This window comes from Rousettus aegyptiacus, unplaced genomic scaffold (assembly GCF_014176215.1).
Source record: "Rousettus aegyptiacus isolate mRouAeg1 unplaced genomic scaffold, mRouAeg1.p scaffold_m13_p_1, whole genome shotgun sequence".
Classification (NCBI taxonomy): Eukaryota; Metazoa; Chordata; class Mammalia; order Chiroptera; family Pteropodidae; genus Rousettus; species Rousettus aegyptiacus.
This window is the reverse complement of record NW_023416284.1, coordinates 44,491,170-44,508,738: the sequence shown is the minus strand read 5'-3', so window position 1 is coordinate 44,508,738 and position 17,569 is coordinate 44,491,170. Positions and strand designations below refer to the sequence as shown.

General features: G+C 32.4%; 1 protein-coding gene across 3 annotated transcripts in view; it reads right to left on the bottom strand.

The window, feature by feature from the left end:
• LEPR (leptin receptor) overlaps positions 1 to 17,569 on the bottom strand; it is an 89,421-nt gene that overhangs the window by 21,545 nt on the left and 50,307 nt on the right. For all 3 annotated transcript variants that reach the window (XR_004955220.1, XM_036234921.1, XM_016159145.2), the window contains exons 6-12: positions 14,667 to 14,875; positions 10,714 to 10,859; positions 8,502 to 8,646; positions 2,718 to 3,008; positions 2,451 to 2,568; positions 1,381 to 1,580; positions 221 to 369 (exon numbers count right to left, since the gene is read on the bottom strand). Coding sequence is in view for 2 of the 3 variants with exons in the window: in XM_036234921.1 (XP_036090814.1) it covers positions 221 to 369; positions 1,381 to 1,580; positions 2,451 to 2,568; positions 2,718 to 3,008; positions 8,502 to 8,646; positions 10,714 to 10,859; positions 14,667 to 14,875 (1,258 nt within the window). In the remaining variant the exon portion in view is untranslated. The remainder of the gene's footprint in view (positions 1 to 220; positions 370 to 1,380; positions 1,581 to 2,450; positions 2,569 to 2,717; positions 3,009 to 8,501; positions 8,647 to 10,713; positions 10,860 to 14,666; positions 14,876 to 17,569) is intronic.

The window sequence follows — 17,569 nt, the reverse complement described above, 5'->3', positions numbered from 1 at the left end:
CAATGTTTTATAAAACTCACTTCGGAAAATGCTGGATTGTAGGAAACTTCATTCCTTAAAAGGGTTAAATTTAGAGCAATCTATTTAAGAAAAGTAGCTACAGAATACAGGAATATGTATTTTTATGCCAAAAAAATAAATCTTATGCAATAAAATTCTTAAATGTTATAAGAAATACATTTAATGAAGCAAGTTAAAGAAATTTCTAGGTAAAAGGTACCTTCCACTGTACTTCATTTCTACTTAAACCATAACGAATCTGGAACTGAAGATTATTCTCTGGAAAAAGTGGCTTTTCCCAAGATATTTTCAATAATCCAGTTTTTACAGTAAATTCTGCTTTGACTCTAGATGGAGGCAGTGGTTTCACTAAAAATTTAAAAAATAGTATTATATAACAGTAATAATGTTGAAAAATCATTATTATGATGTTATGATCTTCATACTTTATAAAGCAATATTTCTTTTTCAAACTTTTTTCATTCCTTATCTCATTTAACCTCCTACAACTTTATGAGATACATATGAAAGGAATTATCTCTATTTTGCAAGTAGATAAGCTGATTTAAAAAAAATCAATACATGTCATGTCACTGCAAGTTAATAGTAAGATCTGATTAGAAATTGAGCCATTGGCTCTGAATGCAAAAGATACCATACTGAACACATAATAAATATCAGTGGCAAACTGATAGGGCTTGAACTAAAGCCAAAAAAAACATGCACTGCATTCATTTCCATATGTGTAAGTTTCAAACTCTTCTCCTATTCTTTATTACTAAGTATTTCTAGGCCAAAATCAGAGCAAAGATTTCATAGTGAAACCACAGAGATATATCAAATTTTCCCAGGGCTCTCTTAATCTTTTGAAATCAAAATATCTTTTATAAAGAGTGTTTAAAATATAATGTTATCATATTTCTCTATTTTCTTTTCTTCACTTTGGTTTAATTATTTTGAACACTTTTGCTCCTATGCAGCTTCATAAAGCCTTGGTTGTTATTATTCAGATTATGAAAACTATCAGAAAACCAAAATTAAACTTTAAGATAAAAAATACCAAATGTTTTCATAAGTACATTGGGAGAAAAACATAAAGTAGTGCTTTATTTAGAATAACATTACTAAATTTAATTCCTAATGACCAATACAGTTCATCAAACAGTATGTGAAATACTTCTATTGATAACAAGTTGTTTAATAAATAATTTAAAAATAAAACTATAAAACTTTCTAAGGCTGTCTTCTCAATTCCACTATAAAGAGGAAAAAAAATTTTAATCTAATATAATCAGAAAATGGTAAAATACGAGTTACCCTGAATCGATCTAAATCCAAACCTACTAATAAATTGAAGACACACAACACAGTTTAACATACCCACAGAATCAGGAATGACACATGTTGGGATAGAATCAAGTGAACCCAAAGAGTGATTGATCCTAATCCACATTGTGTAGCCAGATAATAGAAAGATTGGCTGAAATATGCATTCATAAAAACCATCTCTCTGCAAATGGCAGTCTTTGGGTTCAGATATGGCATGAATAGATGGAACATCAGAACAGTAAAGTCTGCTCCTTGAAAGATATGAAAACAGTCAATTAAAATACAACATTGATGAAAGCAGTCAGGTACTTGAGAATTCTGTTTTGATGTAGTCAGATACTTGAGAATTCTGCTTTGATGTTTAAAAGGCAGAGTTTGGGCTCCATCTGAAAACAATGTTTTTAAATTCCCAGCTACATTAGAATCTTGCCTTTCACACACACACAAAAAGACAGTAATTCTTATTAAATATTTCACTAAGTGGGGATGCAAATGATATAAATGACATTGCTCTAACAAGGAAATAATGACCCAGTCAGAGATAGAACCTATAGCACTTTGAAAGGTAAGATAATATTGTACCAAAGGGATACAGTTTAAAAGTATAGATCATAATAGTAATGGGACATTCCTGAAATGGGAAGAAAGGTAAATTCCTTACACTTTCAATATGAATTAAGATCCAAGGCAAACAAAACACAGTTGATGATAAATTATAGCTTAATCAGAGTGTCCTAATATTTTCTAGTTGAAAGCAATATAATTTTTAATAAACCAATTCTTGATTCCTATATGAATCATACAGTCAAGTATATCATTTATTTTTCTCAGAGGAAAAAAATCAAAAAAATATTTTTTTATAACTGACTCCCTATCAACATTCCATGTTGGAACATACAAAGCATTTCTCCTCTTCTTTGAAATAGTCCTCTGCCACTATTTGTTCTGAATATGGCATTTCGATGGTTACAATAGCAATTACTGTTTCCTAATTAAGTATAATTCTACCTTCCTCTTTCAGGAAGGAAATCTACAAGACTACTGTTAAGGTGATATTTCTATGGGAAATTGTTATCTCACCACATTCTCAGAAAAAATAAAAGAGCAAAAATAATACATACCTATGATACCTCAACTGCAAAGTACTTCCCACAAGTGATTGGGTTGCATTGGTTGACCATCTGCAAGTCATTTTAGTTAAGTACCCATCAGTTTCACATGATATTTTGATATTGGCATCTATTTAAAACACATTAAAATATTAATACAGAGCAAAAAACACCAACAAATTTTAATGAAAATAAAATTTCCTTACATCTTCAATGGAATTCTAACATAGGGTCCATAATAAGAGTTTGCCTTGTGGAACAAAATGAAGAAAACCTTACCAATCACATATAATTCAGCATAGCGATGGGGGCACTCATACTCATTGCAACAGTACACTGCATCATAGGTGAATTTCCCTCGAGGTTTGGTTGCATTCAAATTGGGAAAAGTAACTTTGCTAACATGGTCATTTATAACATTATACTGGCTTTCAGGAATCTTCTCAGCTAAATTCATCCACCAAACAATTTTTTTTGAGGAAACAATTTTGTTTTCATTTTTGTAGATGCAGTGAAAAGAAACATTGGATCCAACACTTGTCAGAATTTTAGGTGGAAAGTATATGACATCTGTAATGAGGAAAGAAAGATAGAATATCAGATGAAGACAGAATACATCATGTAAGTAACTGACACCATACAAAAAAATTCATAATGCATTCAGGATTACACTGCCAAAATAAAATGAATGTTAAGAGACTGCAAAACTGTAATCGCCTGTTTGTGCAGTGAGTGTCCCAAGCATTCCTATTCTCAAATGATATGAGCTTCCATAAATGTCTTCAGTATTTTCTAAACATAGATATTTATTTATTATAAAATATGCATTAGTGAGTAATGGTCACTTGCTAACTGATAGGTAGAAAATTACTGAAAACTAAATATAGTCTATTGCACAATAACATTTCTACCATCAGACTCTGAGAACCAGTGAAGCTTGGGGCAAGTTCTTAAATCACAGGTACTACAAAATCCTGGGGGGAAAATGGTGATTGCTATTATCTCATTTGGATACATGAAAATTTCAAGTTAGCGGGTAAAGTAGAGAAATAAGCTTTAAATAAGAAAAATAGTTAGGAAATGTAAAATTAATGTTGCACCAATATACAAAGCAGGTCTGTATATTACTAGTCTGCAGTATCGTTTTGAGTTGCTTAATACCAGTTTCCTGTGGTTGAGGACAAGAGAAACCAGTATTTTCTAAAATATCATTTTTAATTCCTATACACTATTCCATACTACTTTTTCAGTTGTTTATTGTTATAAACATAGTTTACCTATATTTCAAATAGAAACAATAAAAGTAAATGCCTGTTAATATAGGAAGAAATTATTTCTGCCAGAGTACATTATAAAATCAGTATATGTCAATTGTACAATTTAAAGTAATCTATTTTCTACTGATAAAATATGAACATCTGTTCTCATACATAACATCTGGATCACCCCAAAAACAAAATTTAAAAAAGCTGTATGACGGGCTTTTCTTGTTTTCTTAATAGCATGTTGAATTTCAGTGTCTTCATATTTACAATCTATGTAAGACACTAGTGTTCTGTATGTCTACAATTAAACATAAACAAGAAAAAACTTAATAGCATGAAATTATAGGACAGAAGCCAGTCTATTAGCTAGCTTTATACGCTAGCCTAGGATGGCACTCAAACCTCATGGGTACATTACATCCTGCACCCAGGTACTTAGCACTGACCTGAGAGATCATTAATCTACCTTGAATATGCTCCACATCTCATTACTGAAGTGCTTCAAAAGTCACAGAATATTCCATTTTTTTAAGAGTACAAATGAGCTTTTAAAAATTAAGTCGAAGCTATTAGTTTTAAAGATAATAAAAACTCAAAGCATTTCACTTCAAAATCTAATGCATATAGTTAAGGCTTAATTGAGAAATAAGATCAAAGTGAAAATATTTTGGCATTATTAAATACCAAAATATTAGCTCAAAAATAAAAACATTAAAAAGCTGACAATTTATAAAATTTATGTTGAAAAAATATATTAAAATTGATGATGTAAATGTTGAATATTTAATTTTTTAAGTAATATAATATTATTTTCACATGAGCTACTTAATATTAAATTTTTAAAATAAGAAAACAATAATGATTTTCCTCTCATGGTCAAGTAGCAATACCATTGAAAGATCTACATTAATGAACTTTCTTAAAAGAGAACATACTATTAATAAAAATTAGTGCATTTCTCAAAAGAACATAAATGAAAACATTTTAGATAAAGTTATTTTAAAATGTGTTTCTTTAATATAACTCCAGAATATAGATTTTTTAATTCTTTGAGCAGATTACCTAGTTTATTTTCAGGGGAGAATATTTTCTCTAACCTGTTATAAGAGCTGCCAAGTATGAAGTGTAGAATTATCTCATATCTATTTATCCTCTTTGGCAGCAACAAACATGCAGTTAATAAAGGTATTACAAGAATTCAGCACTTCTAAAATTGTCTTCAGTATGTAGCATAACATCACTGAAATATTCTTGGACTTTCTAAGTTCTGGCAAGATCCTGAGTTTTCCTTCAAAAGTCCAAGACCTCCCAATAGCTGTAGAGAAAGAACTTAGGCAATTCATTTTACGAGGATCCATAAAAATTTCTTGATTAGGAATAGTCAGTGCTTCATTAACTGTACACTTGGTAGGTACAGCTTTAATATCAATAACATCAATGAATAAAAAGTGGTAACTATGAAGGTACTGATAATCAGCATTCTGTTCATTATGGCAGCAATACAGCAGGTAATGGCTGTTAGATAGATAGATAGATAGATAGATAGATAGATAGATAGATAGATAGATAGATAGAATCCAAAGTATTTGAAAATGAGAAAGCAGGTGTGCTAATTCATTCTAAATAAATTAACACCTCAGTCTTTCAGAATGTTTTCGTTTGGTGGATGCCATCCAAGCACCTATCAGTGAACAATTGAGAAGCTAATAATATTAAATACCTAAAATTAAGGAAAAAATGATTTAAATCCCTTTGCACAAAAACTAGGAAGTACCAAAGCTTAGAAAAAACCTTTTTTGTTGTTGCACACTGTTCAGGCAACAAGCCTCAAGTACGGAAATTGTTGCAATGATAATTTGGTAAAATGAAACCTTAAAACCTAAGCAACAGTGAAACTTTGTTTAGCAGGAATCATGAAAGAAATAAGGTTCCACTCAAATACTCTATGTAACTAAGCTTACTGCTTATTAGCTTTGAGTATCAATTTTCAGTGCCACCAGAAATCTTGCATAATTACACATGATGCACTTAATTGCCTTACTAGTGGTTATAAACATGAACTTTGGAATTAGAATGCCAGCTCTAATACTTTCTAATTTTGCCAACTTTTACAAGTACTTAACTACTCTAACTCTCAATTTCTTTATCTATAAAAGAGGAATAACAGTCCCTATTTTTCACATGATTCCTGCTAAATAACATATGTAAAGTACTTAGAATAGTACCTGAGACACAGGTACTATTATAGTACCTGTAACTGTCATCATTATCATCATCATCATTATTATTCAATAGGGAATTATGAGCCTAACCATACATTTTATTTGTGATACAGCACACATCATTACATCATTACAGTAGATAACATGGACAAATATGATTGCAACTACTAAAGCATGTAAGCTTCTCTCCCCACTCTCAATGTCCCTAATATGCTTTCTTTTGGCAAGTTTCTGTCTTTCTCTTAATCATCAACTGTTACCACTGAATGGTATCTAAGTTATCCAAGTTTGTTAAATTAATCAGCCTAACTTCATAGTCATTGCTAAATCAACAAATTTGCCCTCTAGAGCAGTTATTTACTCACTGTCCAGATTTTCTTTTACTTATTTTCATATTTTTCTGTTTGGGATGTCTAAAGCCACTAGAGAAACACTTGTGGCAAATAAGTGAAAGGTCAGCTGTTAATGATAATATCATTGGGTATTGTTTAAGCAAATAAATTAGCAAAGTTTATTTTTGATAAAACATATCGTTATTAGCTTCATGGACACAAAACACTAAATATTTCCATATGGAAGGGCATATATGTGTGTATATGATTTATAGTACATATTAATAAATCCGATCACATTATGTACAAAAGCACAAAAATATGATCTAACACTTTAAGAAACCAAGCAAATTTAATCCTACAGATATCGACATAAACTATGAAGGTAATAGAAGTATAAAAGAGTTTTATTTATGTAAAGTAGGTCTAAAAATGGAAGTTGAATAATTCAAGACAAAATCTTATGTGAAACATAACACAAGCTATTATAGATACTGGATCAACATTTTCATCTTAATCCAACTGAATATACAACATTGCTAAGAATCATCATTCTAGAAAAGTATAATTTGAACATGAAGACAGAATTTGAATATTAGCAAATTTTAAAAACAACGATGAGTCTTTTGGAATTTTGCTCTTCAGGGAGGGTAGGTTTTCAGATCTAATTAAGAAGTAAAACGGTGAAGAATAAAGTCAGTTTCTTGTGGAAGAGAAACATTTGAGCAGATGGTTAAATAAAAGCTGCCAGCCACAGGCCACTCAGAGTGGGAGTAGGAGCTGCCGCCGTTGTCAAACTGTCAGACTTTCCTTTTCTCCATTCACTTCACCCCATCCCCCTATAGAGAAACCACAATGTGACATTCTTTGATATTTGATGTTAATTCATTCCTCTCTACATATTTCACAATTAGTCATTAAGACCCGCTAATCAATGATACATAATTGAAGACAGAAGATTTAACCTTCCTTAGAAAAAGAAAATCTCCAGGGGCTGCATTTTCAGCATCATAGTATACACATTATAATACTCAATAATTATTTGGGAATACGAGAAATTCCTATCTTCTAAATCTGTTCACACAAGGTTACCATACTTTCTCAGTGAGAATTAATTGTTCCCATTGCTTTGCAGTTATTAAGCTCTTCTCACAATCTCACTTGTCCTAAGCAATTGTCCTAAGTTATAGATTATATCAATCTGTCATCTTCATTAGACTTTGAGATTTTTGAAACTTGAGATTGTGGATTTATAAACTTTCATCATGTCTATTATTTCCTGAGTACTTACGAAGGGTAAGGAAGCCACTGTAGTAACCATGTTATGCGCATTATTTCATTCTAGCCACAAAAAAAATCTCTATTTTACAGATGAGGAAACAGAGGCATAAAAATGTAAGAAACATACCAAATAAGTGATGGGGCCAGGACTTCATAAGCTTCTGTCAGATTCCAAAGTCAGTGCTCTTAAACTACTCATGCTTTCTTTTTGACTAATCACTGCTTTTTAAATAGTAAGTAATCAATAAATAAATTTATTTATTTAAATGTGTTCATGTTTGACAGGGTACTTGTTATCTCCTGTATCCATAATCGACCCGAGTGAATTTGAGTAGGAATAATTTTGCCTGTTTGACAGATCACACAACTAGTCAAAGGACCATGAAGTGTATTCCTATGGTAACAGCCTAGCATGTGACAAAGCTAGGACTATTCTAAAGCTCCAGGGCCTCCATGTAAAACACTGCAGCTCAACTTCATAAGGAAGTTGTGAATAAGCTGCAGCTTTTCTGATGTTAAAGGTAAATCTAAAAATATGAAAAGTGAAAATGAAAACTTTTAAAAACAAGTATCTGGAGTTAAATAATTATTTTATCATATATATGTAATATTCAAATAAAATGTTAATATTTGAAATTTACATCAAATAAATATATCTGACATTTAAAATGTAAGTTAAGGAAACATCAATACAAGCAGTGCTCTAGATCTGTGAATTTGGAACTTTTATATTAACTCTATCTTCTAATAAGAAAGTAATAAGACACCGCTATGGAAGCACATAAGCCTGGGAGCTCTTATACAAGTTTTCATTAACAAAGTGGCTAATAAAAGTCGAAATAAAAATTAATATTGTGGTCCTCCTTTCGGTTTAGTGCCACAATATTTAAGATCCTTACAATATGCCAAAGGCAACTTCAGAAATATTTCCCTCTTAATAGAAGGTATTATTCCAAAACCTACCTTGTGTGGTAAAAATAAGAGGGGTGCTCCAGTCACTCCAGATTCCTGGGCCATCCAGCCTCTTGCCCCTCACCTGAACCTCGTATGAAGACCCAGGAAGCACACTGTCTAGTAGCAGAGATGTAGCTGAGACAATTTCATCAGTCTGTTAAATAAATATTCCAAGTCAACATGGAACCTTTACCAAAACTGATCACGAGTAGGTCTCAATAAATTTTAAAGAATTAAAATGTTACAGAGTAGTTAGCTAGCCACATTGGAATGCTAGCACATTAGTCAAAACCTTTTGTTAAATAGCCCATATAAGTCCAAGAAAAAATATCACAATGACAATCAGCAAATATTTTTAACGGGATGCTAATGGACATTGACCTTTCAGAATGTGGGATGTATAACTATGTTGGTGAGAAGCTTCAAGCCACTGCCGACAATTTTAACACATAATGTAGAAAGTGATGTGTTGAGTGAACAGGAAACTATTAATGTTCCCAGAGGAAAATGTCACAGAGGAGAGCATGAATAATTTTAAGAACCTGAGCCTGATGATAAGCTACAGTGAATCAAAATACCATTTTACAAGCTAGAGGGAAAATATCTAAGAGACCTAATTGCATAAAAAAATCACTAGCTAAGAAATGCTTAGCAAATAAATGAAGTTTTCTAAAGATGTACCCCAAAACTACCAAACACTCCAGGCTCCTAGACTGTAGGGCGCCACATACTGAAAATGGTGAAAAGCATTAGAAATGCATTAAACATTATCACATCATCTATAGTATTAAAAATCCTATTTTCTCCATTTTACAGATGAGAAAACGGAAACCCAGAAAAGCCTTGACTCTACTTTTCTCATACACAGTATTAAGGATGTCCATTCCACTCTTAATGAAAATAAAATCTTACAAAAGTTAGGCCACATGCCAAATATCATCTGATCGCGGAAGCTAAGCAGGGTCGGGCCTGGTTAGTACTTGAATGGAGGACTACCTAGGAATATCAGATGCTATAGAAGTTAAAAAAAAAAAAAAAAGGCTAGATCTAAACCCACAGGTGTTTGCCTCTAAATTGCATAACAATTATTTTTATAAAGTGTCAAACTCCTCGTATGGCCCAGGAGGCTCTTTACAATCTCCTCCTTCTCCTCCCCTGCTCCTCTTTGTGTTTCCTTTTTTTTTATTATTAAAGATTTGTTTGTCTGTTGTATAACATTGGTTAATAACATTATTTGGTGTTAAGAAAACTCTACAGCCACATGCAACAGAATGAAACTAGACCACTATCCCCTACCTCTCTTTGATTCATCCACCTTTACTCTTACCCTCACTCACTCCCCCTGGTCTCCAACTTCTCATTCAGCTTAGGACATCTAAATTACTGTTTTCTTTATTTGGAACTCAATTCTCTCAGATATCTATATCACCATGTCCTTCAAATCCTTGCTCAAATGTAACCTTCTCAGTGAGATCTTCCCCCACCTCCAATTAATATTACAACCCACTATCTTCCACCAGCATGGCCAAACTCTTCTTATCCTGTTCTACTATCCCAATACATCCTGGTGAGAACAGAATAGTACTTCACATTTAGTAGGTGCTTAATAAATACTTACGAAAGAATGAAAAAAGATTTGAGGCACTTTACAGTACAAAGGCATGCACTGCATATAAACAAATATATTGAGCAATAAAAAAAGATTAAACATAAAACCAGAAACCAGAGTAGATCTTTAGGTGAAAAAAATTATAATTATGAATTCAAGTTTCTGTAACTGGACTTTCTGTAGTCGTGTGTGTGTGTGTGTGTGTGTGTGTGTGTGTAAATGAGAGAGAGAGAGAGTGGTGGGGGGCAGAGAGAGAGGTCAATCTAATATACATAAACTATTTGGAAGAGGAAATTTCCCTGGCACTAAATTCTAGGAGGAATGTATCATGCTCCTCAGTACACAAGATGGATCCATATATAAGAGATATTGAGTAATATCAAACAATTTTTTCTAAAACTTTACAGAAGATATAGAAATGCTATTCATATGGTTGCTTCCTATGCTGATCTTAAACGAAAACCATCAGTATGATATTAAATGATAACTGCTTCTGTTCTACAAGGAACATGCACATTTAGTATGAGGGCACTTTCTATGGGACTTAGATGGGCCTCATATTTACTAGAGTTGCTTCTCAACTTTTCATTTTATTTACTAAAATATACTTACTTTTCTCATACTTGTTGTAGAATTCTCTGAATATTTCACTTGATATTGAAGTTGAAATGGTACCAAAGTTGGGCTGGACCATGAAACCTTTAAATTACCACTGTCTGTGATTTCCATATGCAAACCTAATGGTGGATCGGGCTTCACTTAAGAAAAAAAGAGAACACTTTTAAGTCAAGCAATTTTTATGATAATCATAAAATGAAATCATTAATTGAATTTTCAGCATACCCTGTTCTTTCAATGACTTAAAAGGTGACTCTATTCAAGGGCTAATTACATGACCAAAATATTGGGTCTGCTCTTTGTGCCTATCATAGCAAGTTCATTTCCTTCTCCTTAAGTGACAAAAACTATAAGTCAGTAAATGAAATTTTGATAAACTTGAATTCCTGTTGTTAAAATAGTCTGTTTAACTTTATTTAACCTAGCATTTACTAAAAATATTTGAAGCCTTCCCCCACTAAACTCACCCACTTGTTATTAGTGTATAAAAAGAAAGTATTTTCCAGAGCACTATTTGAAAAGTGCATACCGATTTTGTATGCAAAACTCGATGCAAATATGCATGTGAATTAATGCAAATTTGCACACAAAATTCAGAAAATCGCTAAATTTTGAAATACAATGATCTAAGCACACCTAGTCAAATAACCCGCAGCATATATATTTTACATATAATAAACACAGGATTAGCAGGCCCTGGCTTGTCATCAGAAATTGGGATGGAGTTTCTCAGCCTGATGGGGTGTTTCTTCTGCCAAAAGATTTCTGATTTCATATGTTTATGCATGTGTTTATGCATGTACATGCATTTGTGTATATAAATATGTGTCTATGTGTATAGATTTAAACATATCACAAAACCTTTAAACGATTTGTAGAAGCAATGTAATCATCTTATAATAAAGAATTGATCGAATAAATTTATGGTTCCCTATAAGGGAAATCTATGTAGCCATTAAAAGTTATATTTGAGAAGAATATTGAAAATGTTTAATATTGTTAGTTCTAAAAGTATGTTAAACAAAATCTATACTTGGATTCTTGATTTTTGTTGAAATTAACAAAAGACATATAAATATGTGTTAAAAGTAGGAAAAATGCAAAAATAATAGAAAATAGATTATGCATTTTTCTTCATGCAGCTGTATCAAGAAATTTCATAGTTAACAGGAATTATTGATGCACATAAAAATAATCATTACATTAAAACATTTACTGACTTGAATGTTATTTTCAAAAATTAAAATGGCACATAAATATTTTTCATATTCTATATTTTCAGAAATTTGGATATAGCTTTCTCTTCTCCTTAAGTCAAAATTAAAACTTTATGTGACATATTACAAATTGTAGTTACTTTAAAGAAGGGACAGCTAAACACTAAAGTCAATAAACAACAGATAAAATTCACTGAGTTCCCATGACCGAAAACAAAACAAAAGACACCAAATCATACAATATAAAGTACTGTACATTTCCTATCTATATAACAATGCCTAATATTAGAAATTTTTCCCTGGACATCCTACGTACACAGTCCCAGGTAGACTCCCATCTACCAACTAGCTTCTTTCAGAGCAATAATCCTCAAAAGAGTTGGCATTACTCACTCACTCTGCTTTGCATCCTATTCCCTAATCAACCTACTCTGATCATGTCCTCCTCCTCATCGGTCTACAGAAACTGTTCTTCTCGAGGTCACTGCCCTTTGCCAAATCCAATGTTAATTGTCTGATTTATTTTACCTCACCTCTCAGTAGCATCCCACATAACTGCTCATTGTTAGAAGAAAAAAAAGCTTTAATACTTTTTCCACTTGGCTTCCAGATCACCACACTCTTTTATTTATTATGCTCTCTGATCATCACCTCAGTCTTCTCTCACTGAACTCTACATGGGTGATCTACACAATTCCATAACTGTATATATGCTACGGACACCTAAATATTCTCCTATGAACTCTAGGCTCACGCATTCAACTGTCTACTCAACTTTACTTGGGTCTCTAATAAGCATGTCAGAGATAATGTGTCACACATCTAATCCTTCCCAAAATTCCCCATCTCAGTATCTGGGACCACCATTCACTGGCATATTGAAGTCCAAGCCTAAATGTTATCCTTGATTCCTCTCTGTATATCATACTCCACATCCAATCAACTAGAAAGCACCATCTTCCAAGCAGAGCTTATGTCTAATCATTATTTCACTTCTCTCCTGGTTAAGCCCTAAGCCAACTGGACAATTCCAACAGCCTCTATTCTGGGCCCTCTACTTCCACTCTTCCAACTATCCTTCCCCCTTCTCCATCAACTTCTTCTTCACTTGCAGAGTAAATATTAAATGTGTACAAATACACACACACGTGCGTGCACACATACACCTGATCATATAACTCTCCTGGTTCAAAAACGTCCATTATATCTAGAATAAAAGCCAAACTCTGTAACTATGGCCTGTAATATGATCTGGACACAGATAACTCTGACCACATCTCCAAATACTCTCCGACTTCATTCACTGTAAACACAAGGGCCTTCTCTTGGTTCCTCCAACAATCAAGCTCAAGGGCATAGTGAGTGCTATTCTTCCTGCTTGGAGCATCTTTTACTCTGAATTTTTGCATGAGTATCTCTTCTTCATTCAACTTAAATGCTTTATCTCCTAAAAGAGGTTTTCTGTGACCTCCACAGTTGAAATAATAACCCCTACCCTTAACACTCTCCATCAAACCACTTGTCTTATTTCTTTTATGGCACTTAGAATTTTTGGACTTTATCATATATACCCAAATATAAGGAAAAAATTTCCCCAAAATTGTCCCTGAAGAAAGACAATTCTTTTTAAAGTTTTTATAAAGCTTATTATAGTACTTTCTCTTTATTTTTTTTAAACCCAATTCAATATTGGTTCCAAATGCTTCTGAAAATCACCTGATAAGATTTTTAAAAGAGATGATAATGATCTTTAATACACATTTTGTATTCTTTTTTTCCTAAGGTTTAACTTCATGACTGAATTGCTTGGATGTCATTGCAATTATGTTGTGAAGATTATAAATTTACCCCAAGAGGACAAATTATTTGAAAGTCCTAATGTTAAAATATGATATCATATGCAAATTCAAAAAGTGCTATACCCCCAGTAACTTAGAAAAACATAAAGGAAAATTGTGTGGGAAATTGTGTCAGGTACCTGGAAACATGGTTCTAGCGATGTCAAAAGCAATGATGCAAAGATGCATATAATGAAATTATAATAATTACTTCAGGAAATATAAGTGGAAAATAGTAAAAAAAAAAAAAACTTAAATTACATACCATATGTAATACATAATTTAACAGACATATGAAAAACTGAGTAAGTTAAATACTTTAACATTTACCCATCATAGTCACAACTGTAGTTATATATTCAAGTTGATCAAAAGAAACTTGGATGATTTTTGCACTAAAAATATGAGTGTTACCTATTATTTGAGTTTTTTTCATGATCAGATTTGTATAGCATATTGCCCCTTGTTTACTTTTTTATCTCTGCCCACTATTATTTGTCCCTGTTCATTCACCACTGTTTCCCCAGCAACTAAATCATGAGCCTCCAAGAAACATTTATTGAAGGAATAAATTCAGGCAAAAAAAAAAGCTTCTAATTTTTTTTCACAGTTGCCCAAAATGTGAAAAAGTGATAACCCCAAAATATATATGCATTAAACAGACCCAGGATTTAAATAAACCAAACTGTTTACAAGACAGAATTTAAGTTATAATTGCAGAGATAACGATTCTACTGTTAAATCATCAAGAAGCTGCTCATAACACACCCCATTTACCATCATTACAGCATTGGTCAAAGTGAGATAAGCTAGTGACAAATTTTGTAAGTAATCTTTAACCTGTTTGTATAACTGATGTTTAGATCTATGATCTTTCTTATGTACAACTTACCAATATTTATGGGCTGAACAGACATAAGAGGTGACTGAAAAACTACTCCACCATATGCGATTTTCAAATATATAAAAAGAGTGTAGTTGAGTTTGGCTGTTGGCACAGGCACATGACATTCACAGCATTCATGAACACTGCAGTTGCACTGAACAAGCTGAAAACTGCCTTTCTGGGGGACCAGAGGTGACTCTTCTAACACTTCAGGCCTATAGGAAAAATGAAGAGCTAAATATTAACATAGAAATAAAGGTACTAGATACATTTAAAATGTAGGACACAAAATTCAAATTGACATAAGCTATTCTGGACACCCAGTTTTAAAGGCATCTGGCAAAAAAAGATATATCAGGGAAACAAAGATAGGAGTTAAAGCAGGTTAGACGTCAGTAATAATATAAACAAGAAGATAGTGAAGCAACAGGGAAGTACTAAAAAGAAATAAAAATTGCTGTCCTAAAACCCTAAATCCAGAGAAAATATTTTTTCAGAGATATCATAACTGAAAGAATTCATCACTACGAGACATGCATTATACAAAATGCTAGAGGAAGTCCTTCAGGCAAAAAGAAAATGATAGCAGGTGGAAGTCTTTTTCCATGTAAAGAAACAAAATTTATCTAAGAGGATAAGTATTTATTTACTGCTTAAGGCAAAAATAATAACCATGTCGCATAGGATTCGTAGCACAGGTAGAAGTAAAATGTATGACATTAGCGCCGAGCTTGGGAAGGGGAGAGATGTGTGAGTGTGCAGTGAAGTGGTGTAATATCACTTAGAAGTATAATATCAGGCTATAATAAGTTAAAGACCTATATCATAAAGTCTAGAGCAATCACTAAAATAAAACAAGCAGTTTTAGCTAATAAACTGCAATGTCAAGCCAATGGACTATTAATGTAAATAGAAAAATAGATTACTGGAACAGAATACAGACTGACAGCTATATGGACAACCAATTTTCTACAAAGCTTCAAAAGCAATTCTGTGGAGCAAGGGTAGATTCTTTAATAAATTGTGCTTGAACAATAGGATATCTATATGCCAGGAAAAAAGCACAACTGCCAATCAATACCTCAAACCAGATTCAAAACTTAATTCAGAATGGATCATCAATTTGAATTTAAAACCGAAAGCTATAAGATTTTTTAGAAGAGAACATGGGAAAAAATTTTGTGACCGTGGGTTAGGTGCAACACCAAAAGCATAGTCTATAAAAGATAAAAGAACAAATTGATAAATCAGACTTTTATCATGATTAAAAACTTGTTTTTCAAAAGATACCATGATATGTAACAAAAGGATAAGCCATAGATTGATATAATGTTTGCCAATAATCTATCGGATAAAGCACTTTTACCCAGAAAATATAAAGAACTCTCAAAATTCAATAACACTAAAATAAACAATCCAATTTAAAAAAAAAATAGGCAAAGATTTCAAAAGTCACCTTGCCATAGAAGATATAAGAACGAAAATAGGCATATGTGTGGCCAAGAAATGGAAACAACAGAAGTGACCTTCGATAGATAATTCGATAAAGAAGATGTGGTACATATGTACAATAGAGTATTACTTAGCCATAAAAAAAAGATGAAATTGGTAATAATACAGATGGATCTTCTTGAGAATATCATGCTAAGCAAAATAAGTCAGACAGAAAAAGTTGAGAACCATATAATTTCATTCATATGTGAGATATAAAACTGAAAGCAGCAAACAAATGAGACAAACAAACAAAATGCATACAACAATTTAATGGTTGCCAGAGGAAAAGGGGGGATGTGAGAGGTAGAAAAGGGTAAAGGGGATCAAAAATATGGTAGTGGAAGGAAATTTAACTTTGGGTAGTGAACACACAATGCAATTATAAATTATAGAATTTTACGCTTGAAACCTATGTAATTTTATTAACCAATGTCGCTCCCATAAATTTATTTTTTTTAAAAAAAGAAAAGAGCCCAACATCATTAGTCATTCATGAAATGCAAATTAAAACCACAATAAGATACACTATCTAAATATTAAGTGGTAAAATTAAAAAGGTTAATCATACCAAGTATTGAACAAGGATGTGGAAGAATTGGAATTCTAATGCAATGCTGATAGGAAAGTAAAATGAGACAGCCTTGAATAACAGTTTGTCAATTTCTTAAGTTGCTTAAGTTGTTAAACACATACCCATCACCTTCTACACCCAGGTTTTCATCCAAGAAATAAAAGTGTATGTCTTTACAGAGATTTGTATACAAACCAGTACAGAGAGTTATAGCACCTTTATGTGTAATATCCAAACACTGTAAACAATTCAAATGTCTATCAACAGGTGAATGAGTGAAAAAATTGAGGTATATCCATATAGTGGAATGCTACTTAGCAAGTAAAAGGAATGAACTACCAGGAGATACACACAACTTGAACGAATCTCAAAATAATCATGCCATGTGAAAGCATTTATGTAAAATTCTAGGAAATGCAAAGCAACCTGTGGTGACAGAAAGCAGGTCAGACCTTTCCTGAGGACAGTGGGGGTGGTGGGGTGGTAGCAGCAGGGTACCACACGTAGAGGCAGAGGGTGAGACCGACTATAAAGGGACAGGAAGAAATTTTGTGATTGACAATATATTCATTTTCTTGATTATGGTGGTAATTTTATGAGTGATTTCATATATCAAAATCTATCAAGTTTATACCTTACATACGTACAGTTTGTTGTGTATTAATTATTTCTCAATAAAGTTATTTACAAAAAGAAAAAAGAAAATTCAGGAGAAGAAATTTAAGCAATATTTTGTCAATCACTGTGCCTACAACTGAATGAGTTAATCTTAAAAAATAATGGAAATTAGCTGGGTAAAGTTACCTAACTCAAGGCATGAAGAAAAATAGCATGCAACCAAGAC